Source organism: Hippoglossus hippoglossus, chromosome 16, assembly GCF_009819705.1.
Source record: "Hippoglossus hippoglossus isolate fHipHip1 chromosome 16, fHipHip1.pri, whole genome shotgun sequence".
Taxonomy (NCBI): domain Eukaryota; kingdom Metazoa; phylum Chordata; class Actinopteri; order Pleuronectiformes; family Pleuronectidae; genus Hippoglossus; species Hippoglossus hippoglossus.
The window spans coordinates 5388791-5408055 of record NC_047166.1 but is presented as its reverse complement, the minus strand read 5'-3'; the positions used below and the strand labels follow the sequence as shown (position 1 = coordinate 5408055).

Below are 19265 nucleotides of genomic sequence, written 5' to 3'. Positions count from 1 at the left end.
GGGAAGCTGCCATGTCATCCATCTTTACATCTATGTCCCAGCCCATATTTAGTATCATTTATCGTTAGTATATCTAAGGTATAATAGTATATGAAACTCTGTATAGTGTTGTATACGTGATATTATACTATTGTAGACTATGTAGTAAGTATCTATAGTAAGTTATATCTTTAATATACCTCAAAGTATGATAGTATGTATAGTATGTCTTTACTGGGCTACACCATATAGTGTAGGTGTATATAGTACTGGCTACCTGGAGGTACACTAGTCCCGCCCCCAATATCAACCTCAGCCAATAGCAGCAGAGTATTTTGCCTCTGCTTTAGTTTTGTGCGTAAAATAAGCGTAAAACTCCACCTCTCCTCTTCCTCCTCTCTCCTCCTCCTCACTCCTCCCTTCTTCACTTCTTCCTGCTCACCTCTCCTCCTCCTCCCATCCTCTCCTCTCTTCTCTTCCTCTCACCTCCCTCCTCCTCCTCCTCCTCCTCCTCCTCACCTCCAGCTGTTCCCATCCTCCTCCTCCTCTGACTCTGTCTGACTCCACTGACCCGGGCTCCATCCGCGGGAGAGGAGGTGAACTATGTGACGGAGGAGCGGAGCCTCGATGATGCTCTGTGTGTGATCAGACGTGTGTGTGTGTGTGTGTGTATACGGACCATGTGTTTCTGTTGACTGGGCTCTCGGAGGGACGTTCGGCGGGATGCTGCAGCCCGGCAGCCCGGTGATGCTGCGAGGAGAGCGGACCTGAGTGAGCAGCTCTGCAGGGGGGGGGACCCAGGGTGAGGGATTCGAACGCTTTAAAGAGAAAACATCCACTTTTATTTTACATCTCAGCCTCTGTCTATTTAGATCAGACTCTAAATGCTTGCATAAGACTTTTTGTTGCTGTAGTAAGTGATTTAATTTGACTTTCCTCAGGGCAAAATGTGAATATGAATCCAAAACGTTCTGCATACAAACGATTAAAACCGTATGTATGGGCTTTATTTTTAAACTATAAGCTATAATTAAAGATTATGTCCATGTTTTATTGCTTCAGTGTGAATCTACCGTACAATAGAAAGCAGGAGTATAAACAAAACGTTTATTTTGCAATTCCTAAAAGATGCCACTGACTGATGTTTATTACATCTCCACTTTAAGTCCCGTGAAAGTTTGGATTTCATTCTTCACCCTGGTCTGTTTATATGCACTTCAGATGTTTTTCCCTTTTCCCTTCTGCACAAACATCCACATATTACTCTTTGAAGGGTTTTGCTGTGGGTTTTTTTTTTATGTGCATTACATGGTTTTTCCACTGAGGCTCCAACATAACGACGCATCAGTGTGATCAGATCATTTGGAATCCAGAAACAGATAAATATACCTTTTATGAAGTTCTCTTTGTGATGCTCTCCGGTGGCAAAGCAGCATCGTGTGGACGCATTTTCTCGTAGAAATGAGGAGTCTCAGTCTGAGGAAACAGTTTCTGAAGCGTCAGATCTAGAAAGGTCAGATTAGCTTATTTGGCAGCGAGACATTTGGTTAAATGTGTAAATGGCAGCCAGCTGTGATTATGCCAAACAATTTCCTCATCCTCCTGTTATCTTTCCACCTTGATGGTCCATGTGTGATCGTGTTTTTTAGTTCTTCTGTAATTTCACGCACACATCACTCGGAGCTGACTTCCAAAAAAAAGCAGCTTGCTCGTCTTTTTAAATAAAACATGAGAGTCGATGCAAAATTGCCTCTTGAATAAAAGATGCCGGCGGTTGGTTGGTAGAATCGCCTCCGGGTTGAGGTCTCCTCGTGTGACTCTGCGCTGAGGTTAACAGATCCAGCAGGAAGTAACATAAAAAAAGTAAAACAAGTGTTGTTAAAAGTAAAAATCCAGAAAGAGCGTCTTTGTTTTCTTCTCTGGCTCATTTCACCTCTTTGATCATTTCTTTGGCAGGAGAGCTGATGTTTTATTGACCAGAAAGACGCACAGAGTCAAAATCCTCTTCATCTGACCTCCCCTGTCTGTACTGATTTGAAGGGCATGAGCTTTTCTTTCCCTCTCTCCTTTCACTCCATCATAATTGGTGCCATGGCTGCGTGTGGGCATCTGACTGAGTGTGTACGAGGAATGTGCAGTTTGAGAGCAGCACAGATTTATGTGTGAACAGCTGCTTCTCATCCAAATCCTTGTTGGGGTTTTTCCTCTTGACAAGTGAAGAAAAACCCCCACATATGTCTTTCACTGCTTGAGTTGTTGCTCTAAAAAGCTTCTTTTGGAGGAAAAAATAAGAAAACGTGTGAATGATCCTGTGTTTTATGTCTTAAATTCACTGTCCTGCAATTCTATTTGTCTGCTGAAGTTACTGCATGGCTGCTCGTTAAAATAGCAGCGGACAAAGGAACCTGAGGAGCTCTGGGAGCGGTCGAGAGCCCAGAAGTGACAACAGTGAATGTGTTTAGTCCCGATCCCAGCTGGGTTGATATCCTGCAGCTGAACGGCTGCATCAGTCCCACTGGCTGTGACTCGGTCCTGCGTCTCAGTGAAAGGAATGAAATATTTATCGCACATTATCTCGTACAGCTTCAGCACAGCGGGGGCGAAATATGAATGAGTCCTTTGTGTTTGTTCTGTGGCATTGGGCAGACGAGGCCAGAGAAAGTAATAGACCTGTCAAGTGTCTCCAGAGAGGAGCTACAGAGGAGGAACAGGAGATTAGACAGGAGGAGACGGAGATAGGAGAAGGGGACGGACTGGCGTAGGCTGGTGGATGTTATTAAAGGGAGATTAAGGACAGAAAGGCCATCAGACAACTCGAGATTGAAGGGGTGAGGTCAGTTTATAAGAACAAGACTGGAAACCAATGTAATGAAAAAAGAAAATACAAACTTGTCTCCTGCAGTTAATATGAGGTAGTACTTTCTGTTGTCCTCGTAATCCTCCTATAATGTGCACTTAAATCCAGCAGCACAAAATATGAACATGGCAAAACGGTTTCCCAGTAAAGACGATGTGTTTCAGGCTGGTGTTTTGATAATGTAAAGATGTTAATTGAGTCTCTGTTCGAGGGCAGAGGTCGTTAATGTAAAGAGCAAACATGACTAAAGACGGCTGGTAAACTCATGTTCCCTCACATGATATCAAGCGTAGAAATCGACTAGTAGAATACTAAATATTAACAGCGTAGAAGTATATTTGTATAATTAGATATCTGTATTTGCCATCTTTAAAAAAAGATTTATTCATTAATCTTTGAGAAGAATGTATTTCCTCTGGGAAGGACGTTATGTTTTTTGGTTTGTTTCTTTTTTTTTATATAAAGCAGGATTTCGTAAAAGCTACTGGACAGATTACTACAAAACGTGGCGGATGGTTCTGGAAGGAGATATGGAAAGAACCACTTCTCATTTCTTTAACGTTGCCAGATATTTTTCCACATTTCCGTTGATTTCTCAGAGAATATTTCATAGACCCCGTTGAAAAGGATCAGGCATGTTTAGGGGACTGATATTAATAAAATGGATCTAGTGATTTTAAGTGTGGTTTCATAAAGGGACACCTCTATTGAGTGCAATTCTGGTTTGACATGTATTTAGACTTTTTAGTTTGGTCCATGTCCAATCCACTAACATGAAGGAGGCAGGGCTTATGAGCTATGCTGCAGCCAGCCACCAGGGGGCCACCGATACGTTTTGGCTTCACTTATGTCGTCCATCTTTATACACGGGCTATGGTCTTACACCTTGTTATGTCCGAACACATCTGCTGGTTTATTCTGAATATAAAATCGATGCCTTTACTTTTCAGCTACGTTTTCCTTCTCGCCCTGAGTGATTTTGTGGCTCAGGCTTAAATCAGACTTTGAAGTTCCCATAATGAATCTGTACAAAGTAGATTGAAGTTATAATGAGCCTCAGAACAGATGCTTCAAACATGCACTGTAACATTATGTAGCTTGATAAACATCTGGGCTGTTTCCCACAGTTTCCTAACACCTCGACAGATGAGCTGAAACTGGCAGATTTAATTTTAATAAATTAGATATCTCTTTTTTTTTTCTTTCTCAACTGTGATGAAACAATTAGGTTTTTAAAGAGATGTTGGTTCTGCTTGTGAAACTTACCCGCTGATTAATGTTAGTAAAGGAAACCGATCTTCATTCATTAGCTCAATACCTCATCGATACTAATTAGACAAGTTTCCAGTCCAGCTGCTTTTTTCTGACTCTTCACCACCTTTTCTCTTCTTGCTTCCCACCACAGTGATGTTATTGTACAAAACTCTGACCTTAAGAAATACATCTTAGTAAATGAGGCGCAGCTGCAGCACTTGTGCATGTCCACACTTTAAGACACGTGCAGCTTTGCATCAGTGGCCATGTGTGAAATTAAGTCGACTTCTCGGGAGCAGGGATCATTGCTCCCTGTTCATGTTGCATTCCTCTTAAAAATCAATAGAAACTGCTCGTGGTGTCGCACTAGTCGTGCAGCAGGACATACAACAAGTGTCAGTCGGAGCCAAACACGTTTATTGATTTATTACTGAAATCGCTCAGTGATCTCACTTTTCAATCTGCTCGCATTTTCCTTCCGGTGATAATTATCTACTTGGTTTGTGTTCACAAAAGAAGGTTTTTCATCGCAGCTGCTGTTGAAAAGTGTTTGTTGAATTCTTTGACTGATGGATTTTGTGATTCCTAATCAAACTCTTATTAGAATCATTGAACGCAGCTGAATTCTCGTTCAGATGAAGTTTAAAGTGTTTTCTGACGAAGCAGTTTCTGATCAGCCGCCTCTGTTGTGAAGGTTTGATGGATTTCAGACCAGCCAAATGATTTGAATACCTAAATCTCTCACATCATTTGTTTTACAAAATAACTTTAAGTGTTTATCCATCAAAAACTATATGAATGATTGTATTTGTTTAAAGCTTTCCTCGTCTTATCGACCACTCAAAGTTGTTTATGGTACAAATCACATACTACTGTACTACTTATATATATCATTTATGCTGCACAGACATCAGAGATAATTCTGCGGGTTCAGTATCTTGCTCAAGGACACTTCAGCGTGCCAAGTTGTGGAGCTGGGGATCGAACCACAGACCCTGGTTAGTGCAACCTTTAGAAACAGATTCAAGGTCTGTGAAGTTCTACTGAGATGTGATTTTGCTGGTTGAAAACCTATGAAAGAGGATTCAAGTTAATGCACGTTTGCATCCTCGACTTATGTGATAACTTCTGTAAACATTGTGCGTGAGAATGTTAAGAATCTGTGGGCGAGGGACACGATTTTGGGGCTTGAATCCTCCTGGTTTCCATTTGAAAACAATCTAGTTTTCAAACAAGAAATAATAACATTTCAAAGCTTTCTCTCAGCTCGGGTCCCCGGGCGATGTCTTGCTTTGCCTGCCCTGTTGCAACAACCCTGGTTGCTGCAGCAGTTGATGTTACCTGTGTTACACACTGATTTCATAACCTGCACCAACGCCATTGTGTTGTCCGAAATATCAGTGTCAGAGTGCAAGCACGTAGTTTGAGCAGATTGAAGCACAAGCAGGGATTTGAGGGAAGGTGAAATCCATGAATCCTCCTGGTCAAAGAAAACCACACTCTTGGATAAAAATAGGGGGAATAAAACATAATTTGAATCCATAAACAGACGTCCATGCCCCCAACCCCAAGAGGCTTGAATTGAGCTTCTCCATTTTAACACCGGCCCTTCGCTCCCGCACACCTGCCCCCAACAGTAGCCTTTTCGTACTACTCTCCATCAAGTCGTCCTCGGAGTGGAATCAATATCTAACTGTGTGGAATCAATGTTTGTGCCACAAAGGAGAATATCTTCTATCAGGTGCTGTGGCCTGTGGTGTTGGTTCAGCAGGCCAGGTCGGGTTATTGATTCTTCAGGGCTCAGCTCATCTTGGGTATGTGTTGATTTGCCGCTCGGCTCGTGGGTCGGGGTCAGAGAACGATAGCTGACGTTGTACTGCCAGGAGGCACATGGTGGTGTGTGGGGGGGCGGTGCAGGTGGGCGGTGCTGGGGTCTCCCTGAAATCATTCATGACCTTGACTGACAGGAGAGAAACTGCCAGTCAGCTCTGTCTCAACCTCTAGTTGCTGATAAATATTTAATGCAGTTTTTTTTGTGTGCTATTAAACAGCCTGCTTGTTAGAGTGTGTCAGACGGGTGGAGAGATACGAAGGAGGAAGAAAAGATCTCAGGTATTCTGATCTTGTCTCCGCTCAGCAGAGACACAGAGTCGTTCAGCAGCCGGGGATTTCATGGTGAGTTTCAAGCAGAAGTTTGAAATGAAGATCGATTGAAAATGATGGATTCTTACATTAAGCTTTTTCATCCAGTCTCCTTTTTTCCTATTTATTGTCTCCGACTAACTGTGGAAAATGTGCAAATGCTGCAGATGTCCAACACATGTCTTCACTGTGTGTGATCGCAGGCTCTGATCAGACCTGGTATTGACATCTGTCCGGATGAGGCCTGTCATGATAATTACCTTATCGACCACGATCATTTATGCCCACATCAATATTGTTTACTGTAGCGACCGGTCTTGGATCACGTCTCCGCCCACCTATCAGAGAGGTAATTCATTCCTGTTTTCCAGAGTCACACCCACAAACAGGCAATAATCCAATCACAACCCCAGACCACAGTCGGAGAGGATCTTCTGTTTTGCAAAAGCACGTCGTAAAGTTCGTAAACCACCGACGCTACCGTGACTGGTGAAACCGGGAACCGCCTATCTTTGAGGTGTTGAGGTGGCCTTGATTTAACTGGAATGAACTGAATTGTGTTTTGCTTGTGGGGGAGACTGAAACAGATTTTCTACCTACACGGATTGAACTCCGAACGCTGAGTCTGTGGGGAGCAAAAAGGTCTTAAAATGACTTTTTATTGCCGTCATTTATGGGACAATATATCATCCAACATAAAAGTTACCGTGACAGTCCTAGATCCGATCACAAGTGAACCGCTCTGAGTTTATTAGCTCACACATGTGTCTCCTGTGATGACTTCCCCCCTCTAGATGCAAATATTTTCATTACTTCTGTTCGCAAAGATCAAAAGCTGATGTTTTCATCTAGTCTGAGTTTACAGATCATAAACTGTATATAAAGATGGATGATGTGTCTTCACTTCCTCACTATTCAAAAATGAAGCCAAAATATCCCAGACATGAATGCTGCCATCTTGTGTAGGTGGAGTCTCTGCAGGAGTGATCATCAAGTAACTATTAAAACACTTGAGGAAACATTAGTGTAATTGAACTACCTAAAATGACAGAAATCATCTTTGAGAAGAATGTCTTTAACGAGCATTTGGACTTTTCCGTTTGGACCATGTCCCATCTGCTAACATGGGGGAGTTGGGATTTATGGCCTATTCTGCAGCCAGCCACCAGGGGGGCAATTGCTTTGGCTTCCCTTCACTTAGGGAGCTTTAATTATTAATTATGACAAGTCATGATTGACAGCTGCGACTGACTCGTGATTGTTAAAGAACTCTGGCTCCAAACGACGTCATCAGCACAAAATGGCCGCATTCGTAACATCCGAGAAATGTTTTGGCTTCATTCCTGGAAAGTGGGAGGAAGTGAAGACGTGTCCATCTTTATTTACAGTCTAGGTACGATCTATCACTCAGGACTGATGTTAACACCAGGTCTGAACAGAGTCCTCTGTTGGTTTTAGCTTTTGACTTTTTTAACTGCAAAAGTATGTCGACAGTTTTAAAAAATGTCCCTTAAATGAATCAACACAATCTGTCTCTGAATGAATGATGATGATGCTGCTTCTCTCACACGTTCACATCATCATTCACGTCACTCTCTGTCTCTGTCACTTCTGCACAACCCTGTCAAGTACGGTTCATATACACAGCTGCACTTTTCACCTTCCACTGGTGGTAGGTGAGAAGACTGTGTCCTCAGCTCGCTCTGCAAGTTTAAACTGAATGAAACCAGTAACTCACCAGAAACGGCCTCATACGAGCTGCAGGTTAAAACAGAGTTGAGCTTTAATGTTCCCGTGGGACCAGTCATCCAGACAGCAATGAATAATAAATACATGAAGATCACAGAGAATAGACGAATAGAAAACCGCAGGTTAAAGGAACTTTTGGAATATTTAACCACTTGTCTCTATGGAGTGGAGTTCCACTCTGTCGGCTTTACTCTGCTGATCGACCTTCTCTGCTGGTGACGAGTCAAAAATACGTGGCAACATGCGAACAAAGGTAGAAGAAAAGACTTTTTCCAAATAAACATGAAAGGAAACGATAGACAAGTTAAAATATTCAAAGATATAATCCAGTCCTGGGACAAATTAAATATGAATAATAATCTGTAACTGTAAAAGAATCAGTGAACTTGTTATAAATTAATAAATAAAAAGTATAGAATTACACAGGTTCAAGTTTAGATGTTTTTGAGTGATGTTTTGCAAAAGGCAGCCGTGGCTCAGGAGGTAGAGCGTGTCGGCCACTAACCCAGAATGTCGCCTCCTGTGGTCCACATGTGGAAGTGTCCTCGGTGCAGACACTGAACCTCAAATAACCCCCCGACGGCCGCTCCATCAGTGTGTGAATGGATGAATGTTGTGTAAAGCTCTTTGAGTTGTCAACAAAACTAGACTGAAAACTGTTTACAAGTAATCATGGATGTAAACAATGGACAGATTCAAATATCTGCTGTGAATAATAATCCGATTTTTCCATGAAAACGTTCAGTGACGCTCAGAACGTTCAGAAGCAGCGAGTAAGATTCAGATACAGGTTTCATCTTCAACATTTAAACTTGTTTTATTTGTACAAAAGAAGTTTATTCCTCCCTAACTCTGAGTTCAGTCGACCTCTGAGGCCAAAAAGAACCCGTCGAGTTCTACGAGATCTTTTATCTTTATTCTGTTTTAGAAATGATGGAGGGACATTGACAGGACACCTGTGGGTTTACGGGTTAGCTGTTGCACTGTTTGTATCAATGTGTCATGGCTTCCTGCGAAATGGTTCCAGCCGCGGTGCCACAATAACCTCTTTCCCTTTCATTGTCCTCTGTTGTCAGGCTCCTCCATCTTTGTTGGATCTATTGTGAGACTAAGTGCACGGTGGGCAGCGAAGGGTCCCAGGGTCCTTATCTTCCTCTTCCTCTTCTTCTCCCCTGATCATGTCCACCGGAGCCAGACGATGACTTTCCACAATGAGTCAGAAGAGACCTTCCCTCCCTCCTTCCCTCCCTCCTTCTCGGAGCACAACTTCTCCGTCTTATTCACCCACGACCCCTCGGACTTCCCCACCTCCTCCCCGCTGACCTCCTCCAACTGCACCAGCCCCCAGTCGGCCTCCTCTCCCCCGTACAACTTCTACGCGGTGCTGCTGGTGCTCCTCATCTTCTGCGTGGTGTTCGGCAACGTGCTGGTGTGCGTGGCGGTGTCTCGGGAGCGGGCTCTGCAGACCACCACCAACTACCTCATCGTCTCACTGGCTGTGTCCGACCTGCTGCTGGCCACGCTGGTCATGCCGTGGGGCGTCTACCTGGAGGTGTGTGTGTGTGTGTGTGTGTGTGTGTGTGTGTGTGTGTGTGTGTGTGTGTGTGTGTGTGTGTTTGCATTTAATATTCACAATAAGCCTCATAAGACAAAAGAAAACAGCAAATTTTCATGGTAATCAACAAATGTTTGGCATTTTTGCACAAGAAAACATTTAATTAGATAATGATTTGTTGAAAAAATTGCAAATTAGTCTCTTTAATGAATTAATTGATTAATCATTAACAATTAGGTGTAATTAGTCCTTTAGATATATCACGTATTTATGGTAATTAAGGTAACTGACAAATCACGTCTCACAGACCATATTAGAGGGTTCAATACTTTATAGTATAACAACAAACCCATATTTTCATTTGATTTGATTTGAAATGAAATCTAAATTAAATTAAATTTCTCTGTGGCTACACTAAAGATTAACTATGCTCTATCAAGGGAAATAGGTTTAAACCAACGACTGATCCAGTATTGTTAATATTCACGCTGCTTCATTAGTGTTACAAGACATGATATTGGACAAAATGTACAAAAATGAGTGAAGACATTAAAGTCAAACAGGTTGAAAGTGAAACTGTGTTTAATTACAGGTGGTGGGAGAGTGGCACTTCAGCCTCATCCACTGTGACATCCTGCTCACCCTGGACGTCATGATGTGCACGGCCAGTATCCTCAACCTCTGCGCCATCAGCATCGACAGGTGGGTTCCCTCCTCTTTGCTCTTAACGTGGAGCCTGTGCTGGGTGCGGTTCGCTTTTCTCGATGTGTGATATTCATTAATAACTAGACTGACACTCTGCAGAGCTCAGACCTCCACACGAGCTGCACCACACTCATAAACATGCCTGGTTTTCTTTTTGTAGATCCTCTGGGAAATTGGTGAAAACGTCAAAATGCTATATCTCACAATATTAAAGAAAATGAATCTGCAACAACATTTTATAGTTTATTCCTTGTGTCAAGACCCCCCCCCCCCTACAGATGTTCAGGGAAATCGTTTGAGTAGTTTTTATGCAATCTTGCTAACATACAAACAAACAAACAAACAGATGCAGACGAAAACTAAAACTCCTTGATGGAGGCAATAAATCATCGTCATGGCAATTTTTAATCCAGAAATAAGAAGAGATTGTTTTATGCAATCTCCTCTAACCTCGATATTTATTGGTGCATGCTGTGCTAAACAAAGAGCAGGCCACACATGTGTCTGCATTCACACACACGCACCCTCACACGGGCACGTACACAAACATCCGCCAAAAACCTCTAAGCTGCAGCCACCACCTCGCTGTCGGAGCCGCAGGACAGAAGCCAGCAGGTGACGACAGGTTTCCACCGTGTCGCTTACGATGTCCTCTACAGTCGTTAGTGATCGCTCAGTTCGTACGTAGATCAAGGAGAATATGTTTGATGATTTGGCGTTTGAACTGACATTCAACTGTAGTGTTGTCTGTGTCTTGTATGGTGTTCTACTTGTAAACCAATTTAAAGCATTTAAAGATTCACCGATTGGAGGGGATGTCACCAGACGCCCAGCGGGCAGGCCATCTGCGTCCACGTCCTAATTCCTCTGACAATGTGGCACATCGAGGCTGCACCACTTTGGTATTGTGGTGCAATAACTAAGGGCACAGACGAAGCTGTGACATTTCAAGGGCACAACTTTAATTTGAGGGTAATTGTTCTTTTCATGCACATTCTAGATAGAAATTAACAGGATAAATTAGCACCAACCTAAATAAAATGTCATATTTGATGTAATTACTGTTTAATTCATAATTTCATTAATCTCCTGACCTTTCATTTAACGTCATCATTTGAATACGATTTCTGTTCGACCAACACAGTTTATGACCCCGGAAAAGTAATGAAAATCTCATCAGCCCCAACAACCTCTGGTTTGCAATGGCAATGGATACAATCAGCATGTATGCCCCGGGTCAATTGACTCTACAGTAAACACAGGTTGTGATCGGCAGTGACACCTGGGTGAACATCTTGCTTTCTTCTTCCTCCTTTTTAATTTGGCAGTCTAGATGCTGACACTGCACCTTTTCTGCGCAACGTTATGAAAGGCATTGAACTTCCGGGCGTTGGCGCCATCAATTGCCATGAACGTTTGTGTACTTTTTGGTTTTTGCATATTGGGATCGACGTGGTACAGCGATTTTCCTTGTATCGTGCAAGATGGAACAAGACAAGCAAGACAGTGAGGAGAAAGAGATTCTGGCACAGTTGTGATGTCGAACATGACGCACCGGGGGGAAAACAGAAAGTCAAACTCCCGTACTGGAAAAGAGTCGATCACCTTTTTAATGGGTTTTCACTTTTAGCTCAAAGCTCCTTAAATATTCCCTCCTAGAGCTGCTAGCATGGTCTAATGCTGTTTTGGTGTATGTATGTCAAGGAAAACCAAACATACACAGTTTCTTCTTTGTTAAGATTTGCCAAATTCTTCATTATCAGTGTATCAAACAAAATTTAAGTGAAATGATGAAACATTCTCCCTTTGTCCCCTTGGAGTAATATAATGATACCTCTCTTTTTATGCCAGAAAAGGTTTGTGAGCAAATTCATTGTCCTGCTCAGTCCCTGTTCCTGAGAGGCTTTCTTGTCAGAATCATACAAAATGAATTCAATTACACCATCTCTGCACTGCATGTTCCAAGTTCTGACGCCAGAAGCTACAATTTATCCTATTGAAACCCAAATGTTGTACATATTATTTTGGGTAACTTGGGTAACTGTGTTTTGTCGGTGACCCTCCTCCCGCGGTCGGTATTTCAGCGTGTCCCTGAAGACGAGTGCTCACACAGACGGCTCTAATTGGTTGTGACTCGCTGACAGTTATATGTTCCGTGTCCTTGAGGCTGTGAAACAGGCAGTGACAGGTTTTGTCTCTTTGAAGGTGAACTGGGAATTTGTTTGTCTGAGCTGCGAGTCAAGTGATGGAGAGGTTTCTTTAAAATATGCCCCAACATGACAGCGAGATACTGAAGTCTGAAGGTGTGTGTCTGCTCCGTATTGAAGTGTGTGTTCAAATACAGGTGCCCAGAGTATGTGGGGGAGGAATGCTGATGTGTTGTCTGCGTGATTCATCCTCCTCATTGTGTATGTTTGCGGCTGCAGGTACACAGCGGTGGCCATGCCGCTGCTCTACAACACCAGATACAGCTCCAGGCGGAGGGTGGCGGTGATGATCGCTGTGGTGTGGTTCCTCTCGTTTGCCATCTCCTGCCCATTACTGTTTGGACTCAACAACACTGGTAACAGCTGCATCTTATCTCCCATGTTCCCACTTACCTGCTAAACCTGATTGGTCCAGAACATGTGAGAGAAATTCAACCCTAATAGGTGCTACTTGAAGCTCAGAGTGTCCAAGCTGCAGGGACTAGTTGGATATCGAATAATGAGTTAAGCGCTGGATGTTTCTTTGTCTGCTGGCCCTGCGATTTGTCCAGTGTGCCCCCCCCCCCCCCACCTCTTTTTCATTGCAAGGTCAAAGTTAAAGTCACGTTTATAATCAAAGCCTTTAATGTTAAATTAACTTAGAATTGGCATCTAGACCGTCATGAGAAGACTTCATTTTTTTAGAGAGAGAAAATATGATGTTTTTTTAGGAATTAATTAGAGAACCTGTATTTCACCTTCATTAGAGAGCTTTGTCGCAGCTCAAACTACTTAAAAAAAGATTTTCAGCTAATTAAAGCTTTTGCTGTTTGGTCTTTTTGGCCTGTTTTATTCTCCAATCCATGATATGCTGACAAAAAAGGTTTCTTGTAATGAATGCAATTTGAAAACTAAAGTTTGGGTCCTTCGTGTTTTCTTTAATCCTCGGCTTTTAACAGGGTTTAAACTTTGCCTTTGAACTTCTGTCCCTCGATGTGTCATTAAAAAAAGGAAAGACTCGCTATCGGAGCACCATGTGTTTTCTCATGCACATGAGTTTAGATAGAACACAAAAAAAACGTTGGTGTAATCATTCAACTAAACTTAAATCAACAAGCTTGTACTTAAAAATCCATTAACACAGACACACGGAGCAGTTGGGAACATTTCCATATGTTGTGCTCATCGAGCGACAAATGATGTCAGCCCTGAAAACAAGTGGGTTCACGCAATGTTCGATTCGTTTGTTGTCTCACAAACGGAGCGGCGGTGAAGACGCCCGCCGGCTCACCTCTGCCTTAATGAAGGCGGCTGTGAGGAGGGACTTAAGCTGCGGATGCGCCTGCATTGAACGAGGAGGAAAACACTTGTGAGTGAGTGGAAGACGAGAAGCAAAGTGAGAGTCCTGCAGCCTCAGTTAAACGCAGCAAGATACTGAACAAACTGAGGAAAATATTTTACTCTCCTCAGTAATGGCGGTGGTTCGGTTTAACCAGTAGGTGATTTGCAGGGGGATAGGTGGAGACGCCATCCCCTTTAAACTAAAATCACCCCCCTTGATAACCTGTCAATTCTGCCATCCCCTCTCTGCCACCCCCCACACCCTATATCCCCAATTTATTTTGAAGAGAACAGATACACTAATTGCCTGTCTCAGTCAGATTGACCAACAGCAGCACCGGGAGAAAACATCCATAAAGATGTTACCGTCTTCGGCAGACAGGCAGGACTCAGCATGAACTCCGTGCAACTGCTTTTGCTTTGCACATTCAGGCAACAAGCATACAGTCAATCATCTGGAGATACCCTCCCAAGAAATATTCACACCAAGTTAGAGGAAAATCCATCCATGTGTTGTGGAGTGCGAGCGGTTCTGTGTGCTTAATAAATCATGAATGAGAATAGTTTAGAATCAACACACAATTCCCCAATTTCAAAAAATCAATCTGCACAGAGCAGTAGCCTTGACATCTCATCACAGCAACAAAATATAAAAACTGAATAACTAAACTGAATATTTCTTGAAAGCTACAGTTACTGATTAAACCACACTGGGTCCGTGAAGTAGCTGTTCTGGAGCTTTAGTTTGTTATTTAGTTAAATATGTTCAACTGTTTTTTCAATGAAGCAAGAAGTTTTCATCCATGTTGGAAGCTGAGGTTCAAATTTCCGTCTTGACTTTGGGAAACAAACCAATCTCCCCAAAAGGTCAGTTATGGATGGAAAATCCTTGAGGTGTAAATTTGAACTTCTTCAATTCAATAACAACAGGAAACACTCTGTCTGCTGATAAATATCATACGATATGAGCCTCCAGCTGCCACTCAATGCATCTTGGGAGGATATTGCTTTCTCAGTTGATGTTCCTGTAAAGTCAAGAATGACCTTAAAGCCTCAGCATTTATTTTGTAACATAAGGAAATAGACATTTTGGGAAATATGCTTATTTGTTTTATGTGCTGAGAAAGTAGATTATAGCTACAACAAGGAGATGGTTACCTGAGTTGTAGTGTAAGGACTAAAACCAGGGGGAGGAGCTAATCTGATCTTCATTCATGCACAACCTTAAATATTGAAATTACAAATTGGTGTTATGGTAGGTTTGTGCTTGACTATAGTTCTTGGCTGGGCTTAGTGGTAGGTGTATTTTAAATTTGTTATTTATCGGACAGTGCCCGTTAGCCTTTTCCCCTTCTCCTGGTTTTTGACTTTTAAATTTAACTGGCATTCATTAGAGCAGGATCAGTCCTCTTATTTCTACTCTTTCCCAAAACTTCACACATTATGAATTCTTCTCCATCTCTCCATTAGCCGACCCAGAAGGCACCACCTGCAGTTTTGCCGACCCGGCCTTCGTGGTGTACTCCTCTGTGGCCTCGTTCTACGTTCCCTTCATCGTCACATTGCTGGTGTATGCGCAGATCTGCGTGGTGCTGCGCAAACGAGGCAGACGCACGGCCCCGTCGCGCAGACACGGTCTGCACACGCAGCGCGGGGCTGAAGCAGGAGAGGGTCATCGGCACAGAAAGGTAAAATCTGTGACTGGATGTCAACTGAGAACAACTTTTTTAATGAAACACTTCAGATGAATGTGTTCTCCCCTTTTTTTTTTTTTTCACAGCAGATATTTTGACATTGATTGATGTTGACTCACTCTTCTGCACCACCACTGATTGTGTTGAAAATCTGTGATGAATTCAAAAAGTAGAGTTTTAGTTTTCTTCACTGCAGTCACATTTAACTGAAGTTTGGTTGGTGAGATGAAAAATCTTATTGACTGTGTGATTGTGTATTCTTATAATTTTTTAAAATATGGATCTTTGGCATCAACATCAAATCTTCAGTATCTTCTCTCCTTCCCTTTCAGAATAAGTGCACACAACCAGAGGATGTGAAGTTATGCACCCTGATCCTGAGGCCCAGCACAGCCGCCCCGCAGCGCAAGAAAGTGGTAAAACAAAGTGTTTTTGAACCAAACCGATACACGTGATGCTCTGCTTGCTTCCTGTCTTCTCCTTCCTGCTTCCGTTAATGTCCCATCTCCCTCCCTCTCTGTTCGTCAGACCCTGGTGAAGGAGGCCGTGGTTCACCCCCTCGAAGTGGAGCCGGGTCAGTTTCTGCCGCAGACGGGGCAGAGTCTGGCTCCTCCCCCTGCGCCCCAGACCTCCTCCCACTCGGGACGGGCAACCATCTCCCTGTCCATCTCCGTCGGACCTGCCCCGGTTCTCCCTTCAACCGTGACCCGATCGGGCCTGATGCCTCGTCCCCCAACTCTGGAGGATGGCATGAGGGGGCGCGAGGGATGGAGGGAGCGCAGCGGAGGCAGAGAGAGATGGGGGATCACCAAGGAGAGGGTGAGAGGGAGGCTGTCTCAGCAGAAGGAGAGGAAGGCGACACAGATGCTCGCTATCGTCCTCGGTGAGCGGAGGGAAGTGTAGAATAACTGAGGAGGTGTTCATCTTTGAACACTGTACACATTCTCCCTGCTCTTTCTATCTATCTATCTATCTATCTATCTATCTATCTATTTATCTATCCATCTATCTATCTATCTATCTATCTATCTATCTATCTATCTATCTATCTATCTATCTATCTATCTATCTATCCATCTTTTCAGCCACTATTTACAAATGTCATGAGATTTCAGTAACTATATATCCTTGTGTAATTTGTGCCACATACGCACATGTGAGGCTAAAATCAAAACACTCACGTACACTCTCCTCCACTTCCTGTCCTGTTTCCAAGGCGTGTTCATCATCTGCTGGCTGCCTTTCTTCCTGACCCACGTGCTGAAGGCCCACTGCAGGAGCTGCTGCATCACGCCCTCGCTCTACAGTGCTGTCACCTGGCTGGGATACCTCAACAGCGCCGTCAACCCCATCATCTACACCACTTTCAACATCGAGTTCCGCAAAGCCTTCATCAAGATCCTGCACTGCTGAGAGCCGTCGAGATGAAAGGTGTCAGGACGCAGGCAGAAGGCCTTTGAGACCGGAGATGAGAGTAAGTGGAGGTGAAAGGAAGGATCAAGGGAGGAGGAGGAAACAGGTTGGATTCACGATAACTTAAGATGATATCAACTTTCTGGGAAATGAAATATGAGAGAAATTTAACCTGCAGATCAGGGGAAAAAAACTTCGGAAAGAAACAAACTGCTAGACGGAAGAAAAATGTGTGTGACAAGTAAAAGACAAGAAGCACAAACAAGCTGGAGATATTTCTGGAAAAGACGCACTGTGTTGTGTACATTGTGTCTGTGCAGGGAATACGTGAGGACTGAGGACGTTGCCACATTCATCTGCACGACTCCACATATGTCAGACTCGCTGAGGTGCGACCGTTTTCCCAATTTGCTGGAACGCTCGACTGGTGTCAGACCCTTCGCTGTTGTATTTTCTTGTAATCTTGACAAACAGCATCTTTTTATTTGTTTGCATGTGGTCGCCTCTCTCAAAGGACTGGAACAAGTCAAAGCACGAAAAAAAACCCATCTTTGACTTAGAGAGTACAACAGGAAACTGAAGTCGCAGATTTCATTGTGGACCTTTTCGCTCTCTGTTTACTTACGTGTAACATTTGGTGTCGTAGTAATACTTTGACTGGTGAGAACAGGGATCACAGCTGTTGTAAGGACCTTTGGTAATAAAACCTTTTATTTTGGTGCTTACCTTGTGTATGTAATGTACATTAAGATCAAATAAAAATAGAATGAATTAGAATAACTTAAATATCTGCAAAGTATGAGCGAAAGCAAAACTGGTGACAAATGAACAAAGCAATTGACTAATTCTTCATGTATAAATGGATAAAGTTAATTTTACTACAAAGGTTGTTTAAGTTTTATTTAATAATATTTCACACATTTGAACAGTGTGTATTCAGACAGGACTCCACGTTGGGATTCAAACCTCCATCCTTCCCATTAAATGCTGTTTAATGTTGCTCTGGGCCTTTGCCTGTTTTTTAATCCTGAGATTGGAAGATATGTGGTGTGGTGCGTGTTTTTATCTGCTCCTTCCAAAGAATGTAGATTTTAATATTTAAAATTGTCCTGGTTATCCAACCCCCTGAAAATGTGTTTTGTCCTCATGATTACAGTAAAAGTCGTTCCTAAAAATACAACCTGTACCAACACTTGAAGAGAAATGGTTTGATTTACACATGTAATTAACATGTCACTGGCTGGGGGCTGTGACCCACTGGTAGATTGTTAACCTTGGGTTTTATTTAGATCCCAGAGATGGAGCCTGTGAAGCAGGTTTGTTGACACTTTTATTATTTTTCCTTGTGAGATATTTTCTTTGTCCGAGAATCCTGAACATCTCTGACTTGCAGTCACATTTCGAAGGGTTAAGGTTACATTTTTCAAAATAAATTGCTTATTAGGGTCTAAACATGAATGTGGAACATGGGGAGGGGGTTATCTGTTATGTCTTGTTATGTGTTATGCTGTGATTCTTGTCTCGTCGTGGGCACGATGAGGCAAATTCCAAACAACTGAGTTGTGTGGCAATAAAGTGTTGAATCTTGGAAGCTAAACTAACAGTGAACTGGCTCTGGTTTCAAATTTAACAAAACCCAACCTAGCAAACCCTCAGCAGTAATATGAATGATAAGAATAATTACCTAAATAGTTCAAATTCCATCTCATTCATTTTAACACTATAATTCAACTATTAATCGAACTTCAACAGACAATCAGGATTTTTTCATTTTATTTTTTAAGAAGTATCTTAAAATATGTGAATTTTACTACGATATATACAGTATATAGAAAACACTGAATAGGAATGTGTGAAATATGTATATTTCAGTTTATAGTAATATAACAGCTGATTTAAACATCCATGAATTAGTGAATGTTGAAATATACAGTATTAATTTGGTATTAATGCAGAGTATGGCTATTTTAATTATTGTTATTGCATTATTACGGTTATGAGGACTTTGACTTTATTGCAGGAATTTGAATGTTGATATACTTTTAAGAACCTGGTGTCAGAAGTTGAGAGAAAAACCTGCTGCATTTACTTCCTGGTCTGAACTTCACCCATTAACTGAAAGATTCAAGAACCCCAGTGCAAGAAAGTCTGACTGTGACAGGGAAGGATGTCCAGGTTGGTTCTGGCAGTAACTCTGCCTTCCACTCAGTAAACCCCACTGATGTGCCTCTCTGCACCGAATAACACAAATATTATTGAGTTGCACATGATGCTGCACCTGAGGGCGGCTGTGGAGAAGCCTGATCCTTCCCTTCCCGGCCTCATACCTCGAGGAAGCTGGCAGAGCTGAGGAGTTCAGATTGGTGCAAGTTGCCCGTCAGGCCGATTGG

The 19265-nt window shown here is 42.6% G+C and overlaps 2 protein-coding genes across 2 annotated transcripts in view; one reads left to right on the top strand and one right to left on the bottom strand.

The window, feature by feature from the left end:
• The window catches only part of LOC117777400 (hemicentin-1-like), a 1765934-nt gene that overhangs the window by 1559708 nt on the left and 186961 nt on the right, over positions 1-19265 (bottom strand). The gene's annotated exons all lie outside the window — the stretch shown is intronic.
• Positions 680-17794, top strand: drd2l (dopamine receptor D2 like). The gene is made up of 9 exons (XM_034612217.1): positions 680-753; positions 809-892; positions 9058-9533; positions 10129-10238; positions 12668-12804; positions 15239-15456; positions 15795-15878; positions 15991-16345; positions 16679-17794. Exons 3-9 carry the CDS (start codon positions 9180-9182, stop codon positions 16873-16875), a joined length of 1455 nt encoding a protein of 484 aa, XP_034468108.1. The 5' UTR covers positions 680-753; positions 809-892; positions 9058-9179; the 3' UTR covers positions 16876-17794.